The sequence below is a fragment of the Echeneis naucrates genome, chromosome 14 (assembly GCF_900963305.1).
Source record: "Echeneis naucrates chromosome 14, fEcheNa1.1, whole genome shotgun sequence".
NCBI classification, from domain to species: domain Eukaryota; kingdom Metazoa; phylum Chordata; class Actinopteri; order Carangiformes; family Echeneidae; genus Echeneis; species Echeneis naucrates.
Window position 1 is genome coordinate 12,677,231 of NC_042524.1, and position 27,826 is coordinate 12,705,056.

The 27,826-nt window shown below is 42.6% G+C and overlaps 1 protein-coding gene across 1 annotated transcript; it reads right to left on the minus strand.

Moving 5' to 3' along the window:
- sipa1 (signal-induced proliferation-associated 1) lies at positions 1-27,310 on the minus strand. Its single transcript, XM_029518973.1, has 16 exons — positions 27,036-27,310; positions 12,275-13,894; positions 11,674-11,798; positions 11,389-11,577; positions 10,131-10,305; positions 9,697-9,800; positions 8,428-8,585; positions 7,445-8,051; positions 7,085-7,359; positions 5,951-6,346; positions 4,908-5,034; positions 4,671-4,803; positions 3,557-3,655; positions 3,302-3,374; positions 2,256-2,334; positions 1-1,106 (listed from the first exon to the last, which is right to left on the minus strand). Exons 2-16 carry the CDS (start codon positions 13,386-13,388, stop codon positions 963-965), a joined length of 3,798 nt encoding a protein of 1,265 aa, XP_029374833.1. The 5' UTR covers positions 13,389-13,894; positions 27,036-27,310; the 3' UTR covers positions 1-962.
- Positions 27,311-27,826: the final 516 nt, after the last annotated feature.

Genomic DNA, 27,826 nt, shown 5'->3' on the forward strand with positions numbered 1-27,826 from the left:
ACAAGCATGCTCAGTTCATTGTTTTCGACATTTCCAGTTTATCTTCATTTCATTTAAGCTTTTTTTTTTTTTTTTAAATAGTATATTCATAAAAACTCCAGAATTTCTTAAATACAGTACTACTGAGAAGTGAAGAGGGCAGAAGATGATGCCATCGTGTAAAAGACCTTGCTCTGAGGCGAGTCAATTAGCATCATTACATCTTTTGAAGTAGAAGGCTATAGCCCAAAGGCTTGTCATTGTCTTGTTCCCTTTTTTTCTTGCTGTGTTTTATTTAAAGGCCTTCCACACTAGCAGCGCCAGGCAGAACCACACTCAGACATTGCAACTACATGTCTGGCGGAGAGGGTAGCAATACTACTATTCACATACATTATTGGTGAAATATGTATATATATCTATATGTATATATTGATATATATACACATACACACACACACACATTTGGTCTTTTCAGATAAGACACCACCAAACATGCTATACAGTGTCTGTCAGTCTTAATTGCCACTTTTTATTCAAGTGCTATTCAGCCCAGCTTGTCAAGTATTTGAAGCAAGGAACAGTAAGAGATGCACACAGACACACGCACACACACACACACACGCCCACGCATACACGTGGCACACATCCGCGCACAGCTTGTATCATACACACACACACGAAGAGAAGCACTCCAGCAGAGCTGCACATTGGTCAGTCTGTGACAGTCATGAGACTTTTAAAATGTCATTTCTCTTTTGGATGAGTCGATTTGCATACTTCCTCACCAACAGTCGGGCCCAGGATTCGGGACAGAGACTGTGTTAATACACAGTTTGAGGAGGATAAGAGTATGTGTGTTTGCGTTTACAAATTTACAAAGTTTACAAAGTATGAACAACATAAGTGTACTGAACGTACGAGGACATTGCACGATTTGCATCTTTCCACGGATTTGCATGTTTGTGCGTCCAGAGGTGAAGCTAACAGGGCTTGTTGACGTTGCACAGCAGCTCGGTGACTTTGATGAGGCGGGCCACTGTGCTCTGAGACTCTTCCTGCAGCCGCTGATTGTTCTGCCTGAGGCTCTGCACCTCGGCCTGCAGCACTGCCTTGTCCTCCTTCTCCTGAAAGACATCGGCACACAACAAAACAAAAGCCGTCGCTCAGATCGCTGTGGCAGGAACGGGAGGGGAGCGACAGGTACAGCGGTGGAGTTAAGGAAACTAGTGGGCACACATAAACACAGAACTTGAAATAAAACAACACAAACAGCGTAGAGAAGCACATCAGACTGCAGTAAGGAAGAATGAACTCACAATTCCAAAGTGTACAAATCAATCAGTCACTGTACTGACCATCTGTTTGACAGTGTAGATTTTTTGTGTTTTAGTCATTCAGGTAAAAACACCAAACATTTGCTGACTTTTCACTGTTTCACTGTCATTTATTAAAATCAGTGCTTTAAGGGCTGCTGACCACTTCAAATGGTTATAGGGCTGCCATTTACAATTATTTTCATGATTAAATAACCAGATTATTTTTTCAGTTTCAATCATAAAATAGTTTAAAAGCATAATCACAGTTTCCAACAGTCGTAGTTGATGCTTTAAAAAGCTTTTTTTGTGTGTGTGTGCAAACAACATGTCAAAAGAGTATTAGGTTACAGATATTTAAATCAGAGAAAAGCAGCAAATCTTCACATTTAAGAATATGGAAAGCAAACAAGCGATCAAAACTGTTGTTGATTCATTTTCTGCCATTGGGCCAACTGAAAGATTGTGCAGAGATCGACTGATTACACAGAATATACATTAGAAAAATCAATAATGAAAATAATTGTAGTTTAGTCTTAACCAAGGGCTAAAAAATAGACAATGGCTTTGTGCACTCAGAGACAGACAGTATTGACGGAAATAATATTCAACACAAAGTCCATTTGTCTGCCAATCCATCCACTGAGGAACGGTCTGAGATGTGGCTCAGAATAGGAACAAAGTGGACTTTGTACTGACAATTTTACAATTTCATTCTTTCATCTATATCTGTATATTCTACATCTATATACACATACACATATGCCCGCACTCATACACACAAACACCAAACACACACACAAAAACCTTTTGAGTGTTTGACTTGACATGGTTGGTTTGTCCAGTAGTAAAGTAGACAACGGAAAATATTAATCTCCTCAGAGTCAATATGTTTTCCTACCTGCGTGGCTCACTGAAAATATTATTAGAGAAAAAAAAGATTCACAAAAGTCAAAGCACCTTTTGCAGGTCATCCTGCAGCTTCTTCAGCATGGCCTCCAGCTGTGATACCTTCTCCTCTAGGTGGCCTGGAGAGTCACTGCAACAAAGAGAGGCAGTGACGCTTTGTCAAAGACAATTTCACGATTTTAAGCCCTGTCATTGAAAAATATACCAAAGTATCCTACAAGCAAACATTACAAAGGACATCGTCACTGGTGTTATAGAAAGATTTTTCTGTCTACAGTGTTATAACTCATCTTCATCAAATACAGGGGGAACTTTTTGATTTGCTTGCTCGGCTGTAGAGCTGTCTATCAGTCTCGCAGCTCGGAGCACTGTTCCCACTGTCTTAATAAAACCTGCAATTCTCAGATCAATTTGCAATAATTGCTGTGGGTGATGAGGAGACCTGTTCTGAGTGAGTACATTCTTCCCATGATGCATTTGGTCTGAATGCAGTTATACCTAATGACTAGGCCCTAAAGGGCAAAATTACAAGAAGTGCTCTTCTGTTGATGTCTAAACCAGGACATATATGTTATATATCAGATTTGTTAAAAGCTCATTTATACAGATTAGGTTTCACTGTGTGCCAGCTATATGTGAGGGAAAAATATTTTTAAACAGGTTGGCAGTTTTATTGCAGTCACCAAATATAGTCTGAATTTCTCTTTTGTATCATATATATACTGAAAACTAATTTTCTGTGTCGCTTCATTTGCTCAGACACAGCATAACAACCATGACGTGGGCTGAACTATGACAAAAGAATAAACTGGGTTTGGGTGGGAGTGATGCAGAAGGATGAAACTGCATTTGTGTCTGCATGTCCCTGAGTGCATCACTGAGTCAGCATGGGGGCTCTCTTTATGGGGGAGAGACCCAAAGCATTGACTCAAGCAGCAGGATGTAGCTGATAAAGTCTAAACACTTAAGGAGGAATAAAGGAGTAGATGTCTTATTAAGCTGAGAGAAGAGATGTGTGCAGTGGTGCAGACCAGGAAAACCGAGACACCAACTCCAGCAGTATTGAACTCTTTGCTTCGTACTGTATAGCAACCCACCTCTCTTTTGAGTCTTTCATCTTGCCATCAGACTGGTCAGCTCCTGCTTGTGAGGGATCAGCAGCTTTGCGATCTATAATGAGGAATATTATGGACATTATTGCACTTTACATTGGTCTACACCATGATAACTATTTCGACAGCTTCATTCGTATACATGTTTTTTTTCTACATTAAATGGCTGAAAGAATGCAAACATCTGAAAGTGTAATTACTAAATATCTCTGCAGTGTGTGGATGTAAAAAGCTCCTCACCCTCTCGTGACAATGCCTCCAGGATGCTGCGGCAGGCTGTGGCCAGGTCAGCGATGGACTGCCACTCCTCCTCAGTAGAATCAGTTGTCTCTGAGAGAACTGAAAGAGAGAAGGGATGAGATGTATCAAACTGACATTTAAACACATCTCATTGTGGCACATGAGTCTACTGTAGCCGGGACACTGCAGCAGAACAGGGAGACTGTTCATTCAATTCATTCTCAGCTGCAAGATTTAGTTTGTTTCAGCAGTAACACGGAGCGACCACTGGAGAGTGCTGCTGTGTTAATGCTGGTCAGATTCAAGGGCAAAATGTACAGGCACAAGGAGGAAAGTTATGTTACACGCCTGCGGGTTTCATTGAAGTTATATTTTCTCCTGTTCAGACTGAATCTATGAGACATCCAACCAAAAAGTCTAATGCAAGAGAGTAAGCTTGCCAATGTCATGTTTTTGTCAATTATTTAATCCAAATTCAATAAAAATTTAAATTAAAAAAAGGCACTCAAGATGCAAGAAATTATCTATCCGTCTAAAATCTGTTGATGCTTTCAAGAAAAACTGCAGACTTGCTGTGAAAAAGCATAATACAAAAACAATCAGAGGCTCCAGAGTCCGCCCCCACAAAAATCAGAAGAATCTGATGAGAGGATGAGCAAGTGTGCTCTTATGGCTGTTAAATGATGAGTCTCATAGTCTCAGTGGAGGCTGAGCAGATGGTGTAAAGAGGGGTTCCTTGATTTGGGGCTGCCTAAAACTCCACCCCTCCTACTACCCATCTGTCCCCCTTTTATCCCAGCCATAGCAGGGGGTGGCAGCAGAGCAGGGGTGATATTAGATTATGGGAATAGGGGGCAGCGTGGATGAAAGAGGAGGGACAAAGGGGATGCAGTGGGAAGCAGAGACAGGATAATGAAGAGAGGCTCAAATCAGGCAGAGATGATCCGCAAACATGTGTAATTGCTCTATTTTGGCATCAGTGGATCAGTTGTGTCAGCTGTTGTGTCTGCAATTATTTATTTTGATAAAGAATATAATATAAATATGTGTAATTACTGGCATTGTGCGTTTCAAGTTTCATTTGAAAACACTAGAGGTATAAAGACGCACTTACTCTTGGTGATGGAATTATGAAGACTTAGGGCTCGTGAATTCCTTTCAGCTCTGTCTACACAAGACAACCGGGAAGACGAGAGACACGAGTCACTCGCTGAGGCTTTGTCGTCACCGAACTCTGCCCCCATGAACTGAAGACAAGATAAAGATGGATAAAGGGGAAAGAACACTGTCAGGCAGGGGATGGACTGTTGGGCTGAAATCGATCAGACGGCCTTCCGTCTCAGTGGGTCACCTGTTCGTCCTCCAGGGGAACCTTGGGTTTGACGGCCAGGATCAGATCAGGTGTGGCGTCTCTCAGCTCTCCGACATTTTCATAAACATGGTGCTCCACCTGCAGCGCCACGTTGTCGTACACGTGCCTGTCCGCCAGGCAGGAGGGAGATATGGTGGTGGTAGGGGTAAAAAAAGCAAAAAATAAATCTGCTGTCGATGCTTTGTGGCATTTTTTAAATCCATTTCAGAGGTCAAAACAGAAACTGGTGCACTTAGACAAGTAATCTTCAGGCCGGCTTACATTTTGCCTTGACTGACATTTGCAATCCTGGATTTACCAAATTATCAAGCAAAAATATCTTATCTGATCTAGTTCAGTCAAATTACTGAGACTTTGTTTGACAAATCAAATCATTTCTGTGTAGCAAAGTTCAGTATTAACTTCTTGAATGTTTCCTAATGCACATCCTCCTCAAGATGATGAGACCTAATTTAAGGAACCAATGAGGGAGTGTGCTTCAAATAATTTGCCACATAGATACATACACATCATTCTGCTTTAATAGACATATTCCCTCTTTTATTTCAGTTTAACACTGCAAAAATTGCTGTGACTGCAGAAGGATGTAACACTGAAACTGTTCACTGTGCAACAAATCTGTCCTGTTGTCATTTACTAGACTTATTGTGAACTATTGTTCTTTCAAAAACTGGTTATTGTCTGAGTTTTGTTGACAAAGTTGAAAAGGAGATACTGTATTTATGCATAATGCAAATGCAGCTGCATTGATGTAACATGATCCAGTCAAGAGTGACACAGTGGTTGGTGTCCTTTCTTTGTGTCTTGTTCTTGTCCTCTGAGAAAGTGACGCACTGACTAAGTTTAATTGCAATGCGTCAGTTTTAGTCTGAGCCATATGGGAGGAGCTGGTGGTCTATCGAACTGCAGGTCTATCTGGGTGGATTATTATCTCTAACAAACCAGCATTTCTTGTTCTTTATAACATTACAGAGCCTCCCGTAATGTTACTGAGAGTGGAAATACCTGTAGTGAACACTCACCCATCAATCGTTTCCCTGTAGGCCGGCTGTCTCTCCAGAGAGTAGCTGCGTGTGAGCTGTGAGGCGGGGCCTTCTGTGCTCTGATTGGCAGGTTGGTCCTGCAGAGAAGTGGCCCTTAACAAAGGTAAGCTGGGCATCGTGAGGAGCGAGTTATTACTTTTCTCACTTTGCCCTTTATCACGTGACTGCGACCGCTCCTCCTCTTTGGCCTCCACCTGCATCTCCAGTGTGTCCGCTTCACTGACCCCACCCGTCCTCAGCTCTTCCTCTTTTGCCTCCTCCTCCTCCTCCTCATCTTCTTCCCTCTCGTCGAGCACCCAGGCCTCTCCTGACTGATCTTCGCCAGGTTTACACTCTGCATCCTTGATGGCTTTCTGGTAGAGCTCAGAGAAACTTCTGCAGGCCATAATAACAATAACAAGATACTTAGTAAGAGGCAAAGTATCAGGCCTCTCTTTCCCATCCAGCTTCTCATTTCACTGTGGACACATTCATGAAAGCTAAAAGCCAAAACCAAAGATAAAACGGTAAAATAGGCTATATTTGTCTGAGCTTTTATTCTACATCTTTCAAAACACAGAACCTCCACTTTTTTGTCATGAATTATGACATCTTTCTGACAATTTTCGCTTTGTTGTCACAGAACAAGCTTTGCTGTCACAGAAAAAGCTTTGCTGTGTTGAAATATAAATAAGCCAGGGAGTTCTCTGAGGATGCTTCTGCTGCCAGCTTCGAAATGTTACCTGATTTACCTGCAGAGCTGCAGAGGTGTCCAGTTTATCATTGGTTTTATTTAATTTAACAGCTTTGTCTGTTTGTCTGTCAGCTGAGGCATCATTGGAGAGACTGATTGGTTGTTACCCAACTGATGTGACAGTGACTGCAGGCTGCCATCAGCAGCAGAATGAGCTGTGGCCTCAGAGTGACACCTCGCTTGTTTCCCTGACCTGACTTGTCCCACTAACCCCTCCTTCTTATCAGCTGTCAACCTCTTTCACCCACTCAGTAGGACTATCTGAAGCTTGTGTTATACCCACAAGCCTTCTCTCTGGTCTCACCCTGTGTCTGTTGACCCAAGTGTGCCCTCGTTAGTGTTCTCTGCCCCCCCACCACCTCCGATCAAGCCTCACCCACCTGCGAGGCTTGCCGTTCTCATCTGGCGGGATGACAGTGATGTGGATCTTGTGCGCAGTGCGCAGCAGTCGGGTCCTCTCCTCGGGGCTCAGGTGAACCAGTGAGTGTCCACACAGCCGCACCACACGAGCCCACAGCTGCAGGCCTCCGCTCTCGGCATAGCAGAATCGCTGTAGCTCAGTTACGAAACCTTCCTCATTCATCAGGAAGCCAGGCTGGCCGACTCCATCACGCAGGGGCGTGACCTCCAGAGCTTCACATCCGCGTGTAACCAGCTATAGACATTCAACAAAGGCTGAAAGATTCAGAAAGGCAAAAACAACTCACTGCAAAATATCAAATCTGGCCACAACCACCCACCTCGAGCCTCTGCACCACCTCTCGTATGTCCTCCGTCTGGCTCTCCATCACACTGACAGACACGGACTCCCCGCGCTCATAGAAAATGTCCAAGCAGGGCCCTCCCTCCTTGGTCTCTGTTACCGCTTTCCAGCCGATGACATCTCGGCAGGAGCAGTTGAACACCACCCTCCGTGTGCACCTTTCAATGAGCACCACAGACTCGGCTGACACCCCGAGCAGACAGGGAAGCTTGAACTCTCCTGTCTCCCCTTCATCTCTGCTGTAAACCATCACGGCCCACACCAGAGCCCCAGCACTGTGCAACTCGGCCCCTTTGGTGCCTTTCAGCTTGTCTTTGCGTTTGCCTCCCAGAGATAGCAGGGGGAACTTGGTGGAGGAGTCGATGGGTGTCGTGGTCACATAGTTTTCGGCCAGGTCCTTCAGGTATTCCTGCCGTGTGCGAGTGGCCATGGAGCGGAACTTCTCAGACTTCTCTGCAGCATTTTCAGCGTTAACTGCCTTTGCCAGAAGGAAGTCTCTGAAGGCAGGCGTGCGAGGGAATCGGGCCCCCTTAGGGAACAACGGGCCAAATAATGGGATGTCTTTAGATCGTGTCACAGCCACCCTGGGGAAGAGAGACAAAGAAGCGTGAATCTATGTCTATGTCTTAGTGGTAGTGAGTTTTCTGCAGTGTTGCCAACATTTACTATGGTGAACAGATTTGTATTTCCACCATTACTACTATAATAAAAGATGATACTTTACTGCATATAGTAACACCCATCTTTATATGAAGTTACACGTGTATCATTAATGATATGGTGAGTAATATCTTCTTCTTTCCTTAGAGCTCAGATCTTTCATAATTTGTTTTGGTTCAGTGTCTCGTATGAAGGCTGAAAGACTTTGCTATGAGTTCATTATTTCATCAGATCTCAGCCTGTAAAATAATGAAATACGTGCATCAATAACGGCGTTTTCGACAGTGGATGAACTTATACCTGTAATAGGTGTTGTCAGTGCAGGGCTCGTGAACTTGGACGATGATGAAGACGTGCTGGAAATGGGAACGGATGGATTTTGGAGTAAAAGGCAACGCTCCTGGCTCCTGGAAAACGATCGTCACAATGTCGTTTCCAATGTGTCGCTTCCTCAGCAACTGACAAGACATAACACACACACTTCATCAGACTAGCAGGCCAGAGTCACAGCAAAGTCCAACTGAAAGGAGAAAGAAGCTTATTTATTTTGGTACGGTTTGCCCATCTGAAGACACAAAAAGGATTTAACAGCTAAACAGGTAATGATGGAGGACAGGTCAGCACAGACACTACATTCCATGTTAAAATAGACTGATAGATTATTATTTTACCAGTTAACACATTTAATTGCTCCATTTTTAATGTTTTCTACAGGTTATTGGTGTAAATGTATTATTGGGTGCAATGATAGCACTGCATCATTTACTCTATGTCATAAGCAATCCCTGCTAAGTCATATTGATTATACGTCTTTTCTTCTGAAATAGATCCAAAGGGAAAGTAGCTGTTGGAACAGCTATTGGAGAGCCAAGTGAACAATGTTAATGAAAATCAAAATCAAAATAAGTTTACTTGTAAAAAAAGAGGTGTGAAAAAGTGGAAGACACAGAGATAACTAAAATAAAATAACAGTTAAAAGATGTAATGTTTTGCTTAAACTTTTAATCATTCACTGCTGTTGCTCCTGCTGTTAGCACATCTTTTACTTCAAGATGGCTTGAAAAGGATTTTTTCTTGAATATCAATTAAAAAAATCAAACGCAGATATAAATGTAGAATATACAAAGATATGATTCAGCTCAAAGGACCAAATCTCAAAGTCAGACGAACATCACAGCTTTGTTGCTTCGATGTTTCCTTTTATTTAAGCTTTTAATCTATATCAGTATGACATGTCCAGATTCTTTGTGAATGACAGAAAACAGGCTTAAACCACAGACTGCACATAAAGAAGTGACAGAGCCAGCTGAACCGGAAGGTGGGAGTGAACACTGGGGGGCAGGATTTTTATGTCATGCCTGTCGCTGAGCACAGAGGCTTTTTGTAAAGCTTTTACCAAAGCATAGCAGTGTGAACAGAGATGGGTAACGAGGGTTGAACTAACACTGATGCAATTTTAAAGAATAAAAGGTTGAACCTCTGAAAAGCCTCACCTCCAAGCAATGAGCACATAAAAACACAAAGTGAAGGAAAAGGAATGATGCAGCATTTTGTTTGGGTTTATTGTACCTGTTGTGTGTTGTTGGCTGTGTAGGGCAGCATAGTGGACACGTGAAACATAATCTCGTAGTCCTGGTAGCGTGTGTAGAGGGAATGTGTCCCAGTTGAGTCCGCTGCCGAGGCACAAGGCAGAAACACACACAGACACACACACACCAAGAAGAGAAGAGAGATTAAGCTATATCAGTCAGCGTCTCTGGATAAAAACCCAAACTGTCACAGTCAGGGTGAAATCTGTGCCGTTTGCTGTCCTCTGCTGCTCAGGGAAAGGAAAACAGCCTGGAGATAATCAGCAGTGACTATGCTTATTTGCAGGCTTTACTCAGATTACATGTGGCTAGATAGGAGTTATCTTAGGAGCACTGATGCCTCTCAGATAATGCTTTTGCAACAAGGTGAGACGCAGCCAATAGATCGGGGTGTGGTGCGTGTTTTCTGCTCACTCTTGTTGTCCAGCTGGGCTCGGTATTTCTCCCAGCCCTTCAGCCGCACCCGCTCCCCAAGCAGATCCAGGAACTCCTCAAACGCTGGCCCGGAGCTCTCGTTGTTGTACATATCTTCCTCTGAGCTCTGGCCGGCCCGACAGTACATCACCCCGACCTTTCGCTGGAAATTCAGCTAAGGCAGAGAAACAAAGAGTTCGGGTTGTCCTCACCACATTGTCTATCATCTTAACAATCTTTTCATTCAAACTAAAAACGCCTTTCATTTAATTATATTTTACTTTGCAGCTTTTACTTCAGAGCTCTGGCAGTTCTAGGGAGACAGTTCATTTTGTCAGAGTTGCTGATTGCTTTCCTGACCATGTTAACCTCAGGGGTGGAGAGAGACTGTCTGTCATGGGTGAGTTCAATGTTCAGGTTTCTGTTCCTGTGGTCAGGCTTAAAAATGGTCAAATGAAGATCGGCAGATTTAAAAATTCATTTTCAGTTTCTTAAACTCAAGTATTTGATTCCTTCTCAGTTTATTAGTCGTAGATTCATGCTGCCAACATGCACCCTAACAGTAGCCGCACAGCGAATAATTCCTGCCAATCAGACTCGGTAACTTTACACTGAATTAATGATACTAATGGCAGCTGTGCATTACTCTGGATTGGTGCCGCACCTTACAAACCTATTATTTATAACACAGTAACATAAACATAATGGTTTTTTTTTCTCTGTACTTTGCTTTTTTTAATTGTATTTTTACCTTCTATCTATATTATAACTAAGTAGTAATATTTCTATTTCTGTTTGGATCTGCAATGAACCAATTATTCGCCTGGAGATTAATAAGACATTCTGACTCTGATTTTTATGTGGTAATCTTTGATTTTCATTCTTTCACATCAAAATATCAATAAAACAAGATTTCCTTCAGACTAAAACTAGTCAGACTAAAAGTAAACTGAAGTTTAAACCTCTTGCACTTACTTTTTTCAATTACACAAACCTAAATGATGCGAAAAAAGTCACTTAAGGACAAAACCTTAAGTTGCAGGCGAGTAAACAGACATCATAGTGGCACCTTCACCATTAATCAGTGTGGACAGCAGTGAGCTTTATAATGGGCTTCACAAAAGATGGATTTATGTTTTGAGAATGTGGATACTATGACATTCAGAACACCAAAGCTTTCTTCTTTTACGTGATACGCTCTGATGTTTAGAAAACTTCCTGTCTTACACAATCAGCCGGCTTCAGTGTCCTTACTCACCCCCTGTTCATCCAGCTTCAGGAGTGTGTCACGGACTTTAGGGGAGTTTGAGGCCAAGCGGAGGCAGTGCAGGTTCAGCTCAGGCATAATGAACTCCAGCAGCCTCTTGGGAGACAAGCCTCTGGGGGTGGTGTGACGAGCAGCAGAGGGCACCGACTCTTCCAAGATGGAACCTCGCAGTGTCTTCATCTGAGGAGACGGTTCACATTGATTACATCCAGTGAAATCCATTTTCCACACATTGAACCTGAGGAGAGCTTTGAGGTGAGAAAAGCACCACTTTACCTCTGTGGTGCGAAATATGATTCTGTAATTGTACTGAGCTCCACTAGATCCTTCTTTCTCCTCTCGACGGAAACTGATGGCCACTGGACCGAGGCGATCATCCATGCCGAAGAAATTCTGGTGTTCTGTAATTGGGAAATGGTTACAACTGTGAAGAACAGTAATGGGTGTCCTGCACCAGGTAAAAATGCATTAATAGAGAAATGTGCAGAAATTATAGGGGTGGAGAGATTAGATGAATGTTACATCTTAAAAAACAAAGGAAACGTGTTACAATATTTTCACTAAATGGTGATCTAAAAACGAGCTGCTTATGTGGATGAGAAAAACAATTCAAACACAAAACCAGGCTGGTCAATAAAAAGTCCAACACTGCCTAATCCTTTCCTGCTAAATAATTCTTGTCTCTTAATCATTAGATGGGAAATCAGATAACTTTTGACCCAAAAAAATTATGTTTGTGCTTGATTGATTACCACCACTGTGTGCTGCTACTTTAAGTTACACCAATCGGCAATTGAGTCATGACTGCTATTATTCTCCTCAGTAACTGGGATGCACAGAATCAATAGATATCAAAACTCATTTGCTCTACACATACCTTTCATGTAGAAATATTTGCGATAGTAATGGGCTCCCAGATCTGCATGTTCTATAAAGTAGATGCTTTTGCCTTGCTGTTGGATGTGACTTTCTCTGGGCTCTTCCAGGACTGACACTGCATCATTAGGGGTTCGCAGGCTTGACCAGAGTCCCCGTCGGCCCTGGGATCGACCCAGACCCACCTGCTCTTCTCCCCCCGTCTCGTTGCGGAAGTGAGGGCAGCTGAGCAGGAGCTCATTATCATTGCCGTCCCCCTCATCCAGCAGCAGGGACTGCTCTGGGTCATCTGCATTGATCCCGTTGCCTCCCCCACCCTGCGCAGGTGAGTAAGGGGTGGCCTGGGAGGGGGGGCGAAGCTGGGATGCAGCTGAAGCCCCTGAGGTGATATTCTTTTTCCGTCCAATGCTGTCTCTGTTGGTTGCTGCCTCTGTGAGGTCAAACAGGATGCTCTGAACATCGTAGTGGGCAAAGTTCCTCACCCAGGCTCCACCCCCGATGTTGTCATATGGACCTGGTTGTGGAATCGGAGGGGGCCCAGGTTTGGCTTTCTTACTTAAACCTTCAGGTTTTGGGGGCTTGGCAGGTTTAGAGGAGTCCCCTGTGGCAGCTGACAGACCCTGAAAGAAACCATCAGGCTCTGGAGGAATGCCCTGCAGTCCTAAGAGTAGGAAAGGATCTTTGAAGCGGAGGGCATTTGGACTCAGGGGCCCCTGGTCATCTGTGTTTGGCTCCTGGGCTTGAGTCTGTCTCTCCAGTGAGGACAGGCTGCCGTATTCCCTGTGCAGCAGTACACCTGAGTCGCCCTGAGCCCCCATGCCCACTTTCTCACCAACCACCCGAGCAGTTTTCCCCCCTGCTTTCCCAGAGGAGTCCAGGTCCCCTAAGGTTACATCGCTGTTGCTTCTCTGCATGATGTGGCCCCGGCCCACAGACCTAAGGTTCAGCCCCACACGGCTTGGTGTGAGGCTATCGCCATCAGCCCCATCACCATCCCTCCTGGGTGGCCACTCCACAACTCCTGCCTCATGTTTGGGGTCAAAGCTGACAGTGGCAATAGGTGGCCGCACATTCTGACGGCGAAATTTGCGGATGAAGAGGTCATCTGACTGCATGGTGCCTGAGAAACCAACTCCAGTTCAACACTCTCTTCTCCGCTCTGATCCAGAGCTTTCTGCTCTTCCAGTTAAATTTCTTTCCTGATGCTGGTGTGAAATGGAAGAAATACACAAAGATGAAAACCCCTGAAAGCAACAAATATAGTCCTCATTCACACCCCTTGAGATGGTTGAACTGTCTGAACCGATGGACTATCATAGATGCGTCTGTAAGGTGCCTGAATTACAATGCAGTATGTTCTTGAGTGTCCGTGAAAAAGACTGGGGGGGTATTCGGCTGTTTCTCCTTGCAGCAGGGAGCCGTCCAGTTGTGCAGACGTGTGTTGTGGTGGTGCAGGATGCTCCTTCCTGTGAAGTGAGGATGTAGAGATCATCACTGGAGCCTGGCTCTCTGTCCTCTGTGCAGGAGAGGTTGTGTCTGTCTCAGCCCCTCTAACATGGCATCCGTTGGTCTGCACTCCTCAGTGCCTGCAGCTTGCCTTTTGGTCTTGTCCGTTGGCCACCTTTACAGAAAAAGAAAGAGAAAAATGTATTTTTTAAATATATATTTTTTGCCACATAATGTATCCACATTGCCTTATTTAATCCACCAGATTTGTATTAAACCCAGAGCAGGCTGCAAGTGAGGACACAAAAAAAAAACTTTGTAGAATGACGCTGATAAACAAGTATTGAATTCTGACATAACCGCTCCATGCTGGCTCAAATTTTGTTTTATTGTTGAGTAATGCCTTGTACCTCTGTTTTCTTTCATTATTATTCTTTCCTTTACACACTTTCCGTTCCAAAGTTTCCCTAAATAGCTCTGTAGCAGACTTACTGTTCACCACATCCACCCTGCACATGCTCACAATAGACAGCATTAACATCGGGGAGGGGGTCTTCCTGGCTTACTGACACTGTGCCAACATACAGAAGAAATAAGAATACACTCTCCCTCACCCTGTCATGTACAACTATCACACACAAACACACACACTACTGTAGTTCACACCTGCGTCGCAGTTGTTGCAGAATATATAAATAATAACCAAAACATTTTGGAGCAACAGCTCAGATTGTTTTATGGTCACTAAGTCAAAGAAGAGGTTTAAAGTAAATTCAAAGGCAAGGGCTTAGTGGCAAAGAGCATTAAAAAGCCTGCTTCCCTTTTTTAAAAAAAACCTGATACACTTAATCATTTCAAGATTTGAGCGTAACTTACCAGAAAAGTGGATTGTGTTTCAGCTATAGATGAGCCAGTTTGTCAACATTTGTCTTTGATACCCTGTCTTTGACCAAACTGACGTCAATCAACTCAAGCTGAAACCTTTTGTCGCTCTGCAAAAGGTACGAGGGTTGTTCCTGTCTAGCATTTTCTCATGCATCTCCTCTCTTATGCTTGCAGCCTAAAGAGCAGGTGCAGTGGTGCAGTGCTGCTACAATATAGCCAGCGCATATGCACGTACACACACACACACACACACACACACACACACAAAAGCAAGCACACATTTACACACAAACCCAGACAGACTAATACTATAGAGAAAAGTGAGGAAGTCGCAAGAAATCTTTGTTTTCCTTCCTTGGTTGCTCTCACACTCCATTTCATCACAGAGAATTTATCAGCAGATGTTTTCAGTTTTTTCTTTCAGAAGCTGTAAAATGAAAGGAAAGTTTTGTACAATCTGAGGTTATCAGTAGTTTCAAAGGTGAATTGAGATATGCTCATACACGTTGAAATGTAAACATACATTTATTTGACAACATTTGCTGACAATTGAAGGTGCTCTCTGCTTCCAGGAAGTGTTGCTAAATGCAGATTTAGCCAGTTTCTTGTAGAGCTTCTTTTTTTTTTTTTTTAGTGCAGAGGTGGATAATTTCTGATCTTCAAAAAGAAAAGGCTTGTGTTGGCTTTGTAACATGCTATTCTTTTGATCATTTGATGCAGCATTAGATCACTTTCAGCATTGTTTCCAGAATCTGTTTTATTGTTAGAGCTAATAACAGCAACGTGCATAATGTAGACAAAAACAGCCACTGAGACTTTGTCTTGGACCAAAAAAAAAAAAAAAAATCTATCCTGACTTTTGTTACATACAGATTACAAGTCATACTTTATCCTCATATTTTATGTTGCATATCAATTGTTTTGTAAAGATGCCATACATTGGGCAAACTTAAACCAGCTTCTGTATCAACACCAAACTGTGTTGGGTGTTCTATGTATGCAAGCACATGAGACAAGCTGACAGACCATTTCTGAGCATCTCTCAGCTTCCCCTAGGAAAGTGCATTACCACAATAAAAGAAACATTCAAAGGTCACAAAAACCTGTATGTACCCAGCTGGGTGCTAACCCACCTATCAACCAAAAAGTCAAACTTGATATATATACATGTGCAATAGAAATGAATACCAAATGTTCTTTTATAGAGCAGTGATCATAGTTTACAGAACAACATGTGGAACAGATGATAAAATGCAGAAGCGGACAATTCAAAACATTTCTACCTGTGCATGGTTTCCCATCTGACACGCAAGAGCTGGTTCACACAGATCCGCCTCTATGCTCCTTCTATAAGGTGCCAAGGCTGCTGACATTAAGACCCAAATCCTGCTCCTCTGACATCAACTACACAGACACAGTGGATGTTTGTCTGCTCCATTTATCTACAATCATTAACTGCGACATCATATTCAGGTCCCATGTTACTTTGAAAAACCTTGAGAAATCAATTTTGTCTGTCATCGCAAAGTGGGGGTGTAGATTACTTGGAGGAGATTCTTCAAAAAAAAAAAAAGAAGCACAGATTGTTGTTCCAACAACAAACTGAACTTTCAGGGTCAGCTAGAAACCCCACTGCTCTTCACCAACACTGGGACGGTTGAGCTCCAACGCTACTCACTCGCTCCCTTTATACAATCACTCCTGAGCTACATAAGACCCCAGCTCATGAATCAGTCCTTGTTTCTATAGTAACCAGGCTGGTGCCACCTTTGCTCGATGTGGTATCTGGTCCAGTGCAGTTGTATAATAACCCTGTCATCACCTGAGAAGGTGAAATGGTGTGATTGTTGTCAAATGAGCCCATGACTGAAATTTCTGTGATAATAGCTTTGGCCATATGGTTTCCTCCAAAAAGGATGGCAAATCCCGTCTCTGTTGGACTGCTTGTTTTAAAACACAGCATGATGATTGCATGATTAGGAAAATATAAAAGTAAAACAATCTGTACAGACAGAAAATACAGTTGTGCTCTGTCCAGCTAATACACATGAACATGACACTTTCTTAAAGCCTAATGGTTGCAAAATACAAAAAATATTTCAGTTCCTATTTTAGTCCTTAGTTTCCATCTTAATAACCATTATCTGATCAAACATTGTCATTTTCCACTAATCTACTGTTGCAAATAGAAAACTGAGGACTACACATTATCAGTTCTTCAATTTTTTTAATTCGCAATGACTGAATTTGAACAAATTGAATCAGGTTTCAACATCACAGATCAGCAATTGTATCGCAAAATCATGTCCATGATCCAAATCAACATAACTGTCTGGTGTTTAAGCATCTATTCACAGCAGTAAATGATCTTTCATTTGTGTGAGGGTAATAAACACATTCCCTTTAAATCAAAATCTATAGCTGGAACAGAAAATTGCAGTATTATAAACTGTTTCATTCAAGCAAAACAGACAAATGTGTTAAAAAGCGAGACCATGACTTACACCTTACACATTACATGCATGCATTAACCGAAGAGGAACTAAAATGTTTTGTCCCTGCCCCTTCAAGTTTCTATAAAATGTATCTGTGACCATTGTTTTAAATTTCAGTCCTTTACAAAATGAATGTCACTGCACGGTACACTGTACCAACACAAAACCAGTGAGGCCTCACCATTTAAACAACTACAACTCAGGATCTAAGAAATGCTTTCCAAGAAAGAAAAAGCTATTACTAAAGACGAGCTTCTCAACTACATTATGATCTCAGAACAATCTGGCTTAAAACAAACCCCAATAAGGTCATAAATGGATCATTTTGTAACAACAGGACTGACTGAGTGGCTATAAAACAGAACTTAAAGATATTATCAATGCTTGAGACAATAAACAGCAATGGAAAGCTTTTTTTTTTTTTTTTCCAAAAGCTTTCAGCTGATTGTGCTCCGATTGTAAAGATGCACAGCTTTATGTCTGAAGATGCTGCATCTGGATGACGTGGCTAAACTGATCATGTGCTACATTGATCATCTGTGAGATTTTACTGACACATTGGGGTACAGTTTCTTCAGTAACATACGAGCCACTTAAGACAGCCAGTCACTGTCCTGCAACTGAAGCTGTTTGGAACTGATATCAGGTGGCAGCATCCATCAGCCATCCTTTTTCTAATACAGGAATTGGATGGTTGGATGTCCACAAATGTTCTCAGTGCTTGAGATGATTGACACTGTGTCACATCACAGCAACAGAAACTTCACATATTGGTTAACAATAACTGATTCAACACTTTTAAGTGTGAAGCCCAACCATGCTGGCAAGGCAAAACATGTGTCAGAGTTAAGACCCATAACTGGAGTCCTGTTAGTTGACTTGAGTCTACCATTTCAGATGGAATCACAACATCTGCCAAAAAAATAGCTAAATACCTGTTTGGGGTGATTAATGAACAGTATGAAAGTCGCTCTGTTTCTCTCTTCCCACATATGAGAAATTGACATTGATGCTCTCCAAGATTTTTTATTTTTCTAAGATTTGGAGAATCCACTAAGACGACTGGGACACTGCTGTCCTCTGCAGCTCCCCTCCCAGCACCAGGGAAACTCAACAATGCATGTGGACAGAGTGTTTAATCCTGCATGTTAGAGCTTACAACTCAGCCAGGGGACAATAATGAGTTCACACAGTCCAGATGAACTAGACTTAATTTTAGTGCTGAAATAGCTCTTTCTTTGTGTAATGAGCTCCTCCTCCCATCAGATGTAATAACAGTGTTGGGTTCTTGATGCTATCACTTCACAAAAGTATAAAGATGCCTGAAACCTTTGGGGCAGAATAGGAAATGTGAAATGACACTGTGGAGCAGCATAATTTGATCTGCCTTTTATGTCCACTGTTGCCTGGTCAGTACTCCTTTGTTCTTGTTGCACTTTGAAGGGCTAAGATAGCCAGAATCCAGGTTTGGTTGAACTGATGACAGAAAATGAGGTGCACTTCCACATTTAGTCCAGAACAAGGTTAATGGGCCTCCGGTGGGCAGTGTCAGGACAGAAACTGAGGTCTGAGCAGAGTTGTATGAAACATGCACCGTTTTGGGGAAGTCAGGGCCGCTTGACTTTTTTTGCACTTGCTCATGCAAGTCTACGTCCTGTGAAACAGGAAGAGATGACTGACTTTTGAACCTTGAGCGGATGGGTGTCGTCATCGTTTGTACTCAACACTTCCACACCTACGGCAGACAGAAAGTCATGCTGAAGCATGAATGAGTGGTTATTCTCTCTCTGCCAATGAACTGAAGGTGAATTAAACTCAGGTCACATGATCATAATTAAAAGCGAAGGCGCAGTCGTAAGTGCTTATGGTGCTTTCCCTTCAGGTGAAGCTGTGGAAATCGGCTTAACAGCGTAGCAGCAATTAGATATGATCGGTGGCAAAAGCTGTGCTCTTAGTGCAGCGCCATCAACTCTATCACATCAAGTTGCAACTGTTTAGATATGCACCATAATGTTGTGAGGAATTAAGTTGTGAAATACAGTGCATGCCTGCCAGTGCATCTTTTAATGTTAACACAACACTGAAGTGATGCATGAAGATGGAGAACTCAGCAATAGTATCAACAATGGCTCCACATGTGATAGTGCTTCAATAAGGATTTTCTTCAGTCGAGGTATGTTCTTAGAAAAGCATTTAAATGTACGGCCTCACAGTGTTGAGATCAGTTGCATCAGTGTCACTTCTATACTTATAGTTAAAAACCAACTTGCCGATTTCTTAACCACAGAGTCTAAATTAACTCCTTAACAGTGATTGATTTTGTGAAATTTAAAGCCAGCCTCAGTCTCACTCTCATTATTGATCCCCTGCAACTCTGTTATATTTGAGATCTGGTTGCATCCCTGCTTTGCTGCTGAATATTTGACTCTGAACCAAGCTATTTTCAATGCTTTTGAGAGTGTAAATGTGTATTAATGTAACTGGATCAAATTCAGAGAATGAGTTAATTCTAATGCCCAACCCTTACCCGAGGAAATCTAAATCCCCCCCCCCACCCCGTTCACCACACTGCGGACAGTGAACTGGGCCAAGTCCAGAGGCTGCTAAGTGGATGGCACTGCAGCACTCTCTTTTTTGTAAAGTGTTTTATCTCCCTTTTTCATTCAAAGTGTTTGCAGACGTCAGTCTCAGCTATTGGTCCCCACGGACATATAAAGCAGCATCCCTGGCACTTGATGCTCAATGGGCAGATTTTTTAAATAAAATGGAGATAACTGTCAAGGTGACAGGTAAAACAGCAGATTTCTGAAGACTTAAAAAAAAAAACAAAAAAAAAAAAACAGAACAGCAGATACATTCACTGAAGGTGTGTCGGCTGTTATTTTCTTCACATGCAACCGAAGTATTGCAACGCAGTGAATAGAAAGCAGTTGCTACACCTGTCCTCTTTGAGTTTTCTATTATCAGTAATGTGACAGCATAATGATGATGATTCTGTCTTTTAAGAATACAGTTACAATGGGTTTTCCCCTCCAAACATGTTTGTGCTCTCTGTGAAAAAATGTCTTGTCCTATTAGATCCCTAAAGTCCAGAAAGTCTGGAATTTATTTCAGCTGGTGGAAATGTTGAATGCCTTTTTCTGCAAAAGCACCAATCAGCAAAATGGGTCAGTAAAATGCTGTCTTTGTCCGCATCAGCTCTGCTGTGTGGTACTGTTGTGGTGGTTGCATGTGGAGGTCAAACCTCCCCCTGGGCTCTACGGCAGGATAAAGCATCATCCCCATCCAATCATAATTTTAGTGAGAGATGCCCTCCTATAAATGTGCCCTTCAAAAAATGAAAATAAGTCTTCTGCCTGATGCATTTTTAATGAAGTTGGGTGAAAGGGGGCGAGGGTTACCAAGATGTTAATTATTTATTGGTTGGTTGTCTACTCTTGAACCATCAGGGATGCTCCCAGACACACAAACTGGAGCTGATTTTCTTATGATTCATATCTAAGTGTGTGTCTGCCTTCTTTGTGGCTGTATGGCACATGCTTTACAGTAAAAGAGCAAGTTTTCAAGTCGCCAAACAAGTGCTTTTTGTGGTGTCTGGTCCAGTTTCAGTTCTTTAAATTTGACTGCATTTGAAAGGAAATTAGGCTTTACAAACTGCTAACATGTAGGATAGTCCGACACAGACACTGCAAGTCAGAGCGACGACTCTGATAGTTGTAATCAGTGGCTGTAGAGATTGTTTTGTAACCATTTTTGCTCGCTGTGAATGCAAAAAGGAAGTCTGCTCCAAAAATCTGCTTGTATATAGCATTGTCCTCATTTACACCTAACTTCCTTTTACAATAAATGGTATGACATAAATGTGATACACTTTAAAACACAGTTTCAGGCACTATTGTTTTTAACATAACCTACGTGCTGTTCTGCCCCAGCAAAGGAGAGGAGCAAACTCACGCTATTGTGTGATACGTTATTTGCCATGACATCAACGCTGTGTGCTGTGAGAGGGCTGCCACTTCCTGTGTATCTGAAAATACACCTTGTGGCAGGCTGTGTGTGTGAAACAGATTAAAGTCCTAAACCTGAGCCATGGTTTGAGTGCATGTGTGTCTTTGTGCACCTTTTCTGAGTGTACAGTGCACAAGACGTAAGGATGTGGCACACTGTCCACACAGTGACAGGAAGAGCAGCTGTCCCTCTGTGACTGCCATGTGTGTGCGCATGTGTGGGCGTGTGTGACAGAGAAGGGAACTGACCCTCAGCTTCATGACTGTATCTATTATGTTGAGCTCAACGGTTCACTGTTACCCCTCCGTCATCTGTGTAAGCAGCTCTGAGCCACAGGAAAAGCGACTGTTGAATATTGCTTTAGTAGCACTCTGAACTGTTACACTACCTTTTCTGCGTTCAGAGGAAAAGACACTGACCTCTTCTGCTTCCTCACTGTCTCTATTGTTCACTGCTATATAGCCGGGTGCCAGTGAAATGGCTGCGGAGGTACCTGTCCCCAAACTCATTCGCATTTCTCAGCTTAAAATCATTGTTTATGAGCACAAATCTCAGAAAGCTGTCTCCAGTTACTCTCAATAAGTGCGACTTGAGAGTAAAGCAGCGAGGAAAGGCCACCTCTAAATGGCTGCCATCAAACTTACAAGCTAAACTAGTCCGGTCTATGTCAATTATGATCTCAATGGACACAAATTGTTATGATTATTTGGAGAAACAGACAACTGTCTCTTGTTGACTTTCACAGCGCAGGCATCTGTAAAGGCAATGATGAGCAATCCTTTCTGCTTTTCTGCCAGTCGGTTCACTTTTGACACAGAAATCAAGGTCTGCAAGTTACAGAGGAAATTACAGCTGTTACTTCTGGAATGGGGGCGGGCAGGTTAGTAGTCTCTGTGTGTGTATTCCCGTTATTTATACTTCTTTCCCCTTTCTCTAGAGTTAGATCTTTTTATTTATTTGTTTTCATGCTAAAATATATTGACTGAATACAGTCTTGCACCAAAAAAATACAACTTTAGGGAACGACTTGTGTTGTTGTCGATGCAGCTAGCTTGCACCTTGTTCCAAATAAGTCCAAAAATGACAAATATGAAGATGTGAAAAAACATTTTCAGCGTACACCTGTTCATTGCTGCTGCGGTGGCCTGCAGTCAGTCCAGATTTATACCCTCTGACCTACATAAAAAGGAGCAGCCCGTGTACCAGTACGTTAACTAAGGTGATTCAGATAGCAGCTGATTTACTAGCTTTTCTGATTCTCGGCTCTCAGGGTACGATTGTCAGAAGAAACAGGTTCTTTTTGGCTGTGGTTTTACACTTGTGCATGAGGTGTCACCAAAAGTTATGTATCCTGTGTATTGCTGGTGTATTCTAATGCCTTGCAGACATGACAGACATTACCTATAAAGTTTATCAGTGGTTTCTGCCATTGTTTGTTTTTTTTTTTAAAGGTATAGAATTGACAAAAAAACCACTGACAGCAAGACACATATTCGTGTCATGCTTAGAAAAATGACCAAGAATAATAAGAATATAATAATAAGAACTAAATGTGAAACACCTTTCTATGGCCCTCAGGTCACGTCTCTGAGTCTGGTTTCTGCGTGCTGCTGCTGTGTGGCTGTGGAAGGTGTAGACCAACAATGCAGCACTGAAGGGAATCTGCTCTCTCTCCTCACCTCTTTATCGGCCATATCTTTGATATGAAAGTGAAACAGTTAGGGTGCAACTTCCCCTCCGTAGCTGTCTCAGAACAGAGAGGCCCTTCAGTTGGAAATAAATACATTGATAGCCTCTTATGTTTCATGCACTACCCTGAGAATAGATTATCCATCATGAGGGTATTTTTATACTCCTCTCAGTGTGGGATATTTTATGCCTTTTTGATCTCTATCTACTAAGTATGGCGATGAAGTGATGCACTGTGAGCATGAATGGTTGGTCCTGGTCTGCTTTCATTGGTTCTAAATACAATTCAGAGCACTTCTCCCATAATAGCAACAAGAACAATTACAAAGAGCCACTGCACCACTTAATTTCTTTATGTATACATGACATAACTGAGAGGGACATTGCCATCAAGTACAATAAGTTCAATATTTCTCTGAAAGGAGTCATTTTATAACATGTGAACATGCAGTAAGTTGAGTGTTTCTATATTTGCGTGGGCTGTCTACATATAAAAGAGAAACTATTAACAGCAAGCGCTTACATAAATGTCTCATAAAGGCGCCTGCTTCCACATTTTTCGGTTCTATTACATCAGAGTATTGTTGTAAGCGATGTCTGACTCATTTTCTCATCCTTTCTTTCTGTAGAAGTTACAATAATTATCAAACCTATCACAACTAATGTATCTAAAACATAATTGGAAGCATTTATTTCATCGTAGACCTCAGTTGCATTTAGTGAGGGGTTTCAAAGGAATATCATTCCCTTGTGTGACTTTCAAAATCCAACAAAAGGGTTTAGTGCACACAGTGGGAAGTGTGTAAAATCAGAAAAGTCCTCCAATGCCAAATTTCACAAGGACCATTATGTGTGAGGCACTGTAGCTTGTGAGAATTGACTCCCCGGATGATAAAAACCTCACTCAATATTTGTCAAACTAATTTATCTCAGTTGTATAATCCTTCGTTGGCTGCTATTTTGAATGAGTCATCCTTTGACATTTTCTTTTTTCTGGTTCATGCTAATTGTGTAAAGTGCCACTGGACTGTTAAAACTACAACAGCTTGGGCCAAAACCGAGTCCTGATCTGCCATTAAGACCAGTGGCCAACAGGGGCCAGGTGACGATCCACCCAGTGGCTTACTCTGCCGGCATCCTGCCATCCGATGAGGAGAAGGCTCCGCCTGTCCAACTGCCTTCCAAACTGAGCCCTCACAGGGAACCTCCTGGGGTGCAGCCCTGCAAAATGGCTCCAAATGACAAAAATGATATGATGCTGAACTAAATCTGGAAACGGTCCCCAACATGCTCATTTACCACTCAATCACTGAGTGCTAAAAACAAAGAAGTTGCTTTGCTCATATCCATAATATTTGGATACCTTTTTGCTCAGATGCAGGAACCTCTTGTGTAGTGCAGTGCAAACTGCTCTGCTTTTTCTTGTAAATCGCTGATTATTGTTTTTTGTCAGCCCTGTCCTGAAGCGGATGCTCTGTGGATGGGGAGGGAATTTAGGAGCTACAGACACAGGACAGACAGTGTGAGCTGAAGTTGAAATCTCGCAGACAAATGGCCTCGGTAGATATTAGCCTGGATCTACCAGCCCTGACAGTGACTCAGTCATATTACACAACTGTGTGATGCTGATGCAAACTCATCACCATTATTCACTGTAAAGCACAAAAGGTTACTCACCTCTGCACCTGCATTTTCAAAAGACTAACAATGATAACATGCCTGCTTCCTGATTTGGACTCACAACGATGATGATGGTTTCTGACGTCAGGTTACTGTTGGCATGATCACCAACTGAGGGAATATTTAGACTTTGCTGTTCTGCTGGACAATGAGGACTGAGAGCTACTTCTGTATCCACTACATGACATGTATACAGTCAAGCTCTCTTGGCTCTTGTTTGGTGCAGGAAATAAAAGTAGGACGATCGATTCAAGAGTCCCCTGACTCTGCTCCTCTCCTACTCAACCTGGATTAGTACGACCTCCAAAGAGGAAACCTCTTAGGAAAAGACACCCAGAGTTGTAAATTATTGTGCTAAAAACAGAACCTTTATACATATATGCTGTTTTATTTTTATCATGGTCCAAGTGTGGACTGGACCTGAAATGATTTGTCTGTGAATCAATTTTGAGAATTGATTCATCTCTTAAGTAACTGATCAACCAAAAATACTTGTCAGAGGTGATGAGTTGCTTTTATAAGTAAACTGAACATCTCTGGGTCAGCCTCACACTGGGACAAAACAAGGGCTGTGAAAATGCCAAATTGTGGTCAAGGACAATATGATTTTTCACAATTTTAGGATATTCTAAGGGAAAAAGACTTGATGAGTGTAGAAAATAACCAACAGATTAACCAAAAATGAAAATAGCTGAGCTGCAGTCCTAATCCAAACATCTCTAATCTCTCCTCATAAAGGGTCTGAAACTGCTCCGTAATAGCAGGCAGACATGTAACTTTCATACATGTAACTGTCACCCAAGATTTAATTAGGAAAAATAATGAAGACCAGCTGGTGCTAATTGCCAAACTACTTTACCAGTAAAGAGATTTTCAATCAGTTTGACTTACAAAGGATGTCCCCAGGAGAGAGGGCAAGTATTAAAGCTTTTTTTTTTTTTCAGTATTCAGATTTTCTCAAATTTATATGTTGATAGCAGAGCAAATTATAGATCATGATACTGCACTGAGGCCCGAGCTATTCCGTTACTGGCAGGCATTTAGGTAAAATTCTGGTTCTGTTCACCTGCTTTCTTAAATGGCAGACATGCACTCTATCATATGAACTACTTTTCTATCTTTTTTTTTTTTAAGATTATAGTGTTTGTTCTGAAGCTCCGTAGTGTTACTGTTCTGTCAGCACTCTTCACCCAGACATACTTGACTGTGGGTAAAATGAAAATGGGTGGTTTTCACTGATTCAAAGACCTAACAACAGCCCTGCATTCAAACCTAACCCTGACGAAAAACATCCCACCTTGCTGCCAGTCTGATCGGGAACACAAACACAATGCCATCAAGTCACATTCAGCTATCGCACTACCTGTCAAGTCCAAATGCATTTTATCATTTAAAATGCTTATGTTAACCACAGTGAACACCACATTGACTCATTGAATGAGGAACCATGCGGCTCAATGTAAATTAAATGGCCCGTGCTTTGAGTGCACAGGCTTATGTAAGATGCTGCTTCTTGCCCACCCCCCCCCCCACCCCCCCCCCCCAACAACTCTCCATCCCTGCCTTTCTTTCCCCTTCCTCAGCCTTATCCAGCCCCTGAAATCCAAATGTCTTGTAAACACATAGCCCCATCCCAAATGAGAGAGTGCAGTGGGGTGGTGAGGAGGGTGAATAAGGCAAGAAGGGGAGGGGGAGTCTGACTCCTGCATCCCTCATTTTCTCTGCCACCTTGAAAACAACACCCCAATTCCAGTTGTGGCTCTCCATTCCATCATTGTCTGGGCACATCACATGCGATGGTGTTACAATCCTCTTTATCCCACACAAATCCTCTGCACACCCTTTTACTAATGGCTCTTACAGTCTTTGAAATTATGTATCCAGAATAAATCCTGCTGCTCTTTTTGTTCCTGCATCTCCTTCCCCCCTGTCTCTCTTTCATTCTCTCACTGTCCCTCCATCCATCCGTCCCCTCCTCCCCTTCTCCCCCTCTCCCTCCACCTTACCCTCATCTCTGAGTCCTGCAGCCACAAGCTCTACAGCAAGGTTTGTCAATGGCTCCTTCACAATGTCATAACACAGTTTTTAAGACAATCCTGAAGGTTAGAGACCGCACAATAGAGAGAGATAGGAAAGATGATGGTGTGGGGGGTGAGTGTCGAGGGATGAGGAGGGGAGGTGTTGGAGAGGGGGGTGGGGGGTGGAATGCGACAAAGGTTGTGAGCTGGATTCAAACCCTCAATGTCGCGTGTAAATGGTACATACAGAGCACCCGAGCTAACTGAGTAAGATGCATTTCTGAAGAGCTGACAACAACACAATGGGCAGAGAGGCAGAGGGAGGGCAAGCAGGATGATGTTAATGCCAAGCCATTATTTCACATCCTCCATCGTTTTCATACATTGTCTCAGCGTGGTTTGCGTGAGCATATGCATGCCTATACAGAGGTACGTGGCATGTGCAGATCCATGCTTTATAATTCATTATTAGCAGAAAGAGGACACTGGGAGACTGGAATGTGAATTCTCCATAATCTCAACATAGAAAGAAAAGGCTTACCTCCACATTTCAGCTCTGCTCGACCCTGCCTTGTTTCATCCTGTTCCTCTCTGCCGACTCCCTCCCCTTCTCTCCCCATGACAGCATTTTTCTGCTATCTATCTCCACGGTGAGGCTCTTTCTCCTCCTCCTTCAGTTCCTCCTGTCTGCTGTTCTCTTCCTCTCTCCAAAAATATAATGAGGCAGCACAACGCACACACACTTCCCGATCTCTGTGTCTACCGGCTCTTCTATTCTGTTGTTAAAGTCAAGAGGCAGGTTGATTTGTGCTGTCCTCCTCCCTCTTTCTCCCTCTCGCGCTGGTTCTATTCCATTCACATCACACTAAAGCCAACCCCCTCTTTCTCCTCTCCCTCCTCCCTCTCTCTCTCTCTCTCTCTCTCTCTCTCGCTCACACACACACACACACACAGCTTTACCAGGCCTCTCTCTCTCCTCCCCCCTCCTCAGCTCCTTGTCAGAGAGAGGTTGAGGCCGAGACGGACAGCAGTGGCCAAGCTCTCTGTGTCCTAAACTGTAATTCAACGTGCTCAAGTGGCAGAAGCATGAATTTAAAAATTCACTGAGTCAAACACTCAACATCCTCATACAACACCATGATATTAGAAAAGACAGAATACATGCTGATGCAACCTTGTACCAATTTCTCAATCTTTGTCATATTCAAAGAATTCTCTTTGCCAAATTTATACACTCACAGAAAGAGGGACTTCATTTAAAGTCTCAGTCTTTGCTGAAACTGACATTTCTGCACAAGCAAGATAACGACTTCAAATCAGGGGCAAAGGTGA

Bases quoted from the DNA above. Each gene is read 5' to 3' on its own strand.
- sipa1 (XM_029518973.1), bottom strand. From the start codon at position 13,388: ATGCAGTCAGATGACCTCTTCATCCGCAAATTTCGCCGTCAGAATGTG. The intron at 11,578-11,673 runs GTAAAGTGGTGC...CCGTCTCCTCAG, and splicing joins TCATATTTCGCACCACAGAG to ATGAAGACACTGCGAGGTTC. The intron at 7,360-7,444 runs GTGGGTGGTTGT...GAATGTCTATAG, and splicing joins AGGTGGTGCAGAGGCTCGAG to CTGGTTACACGCGGATGTGA.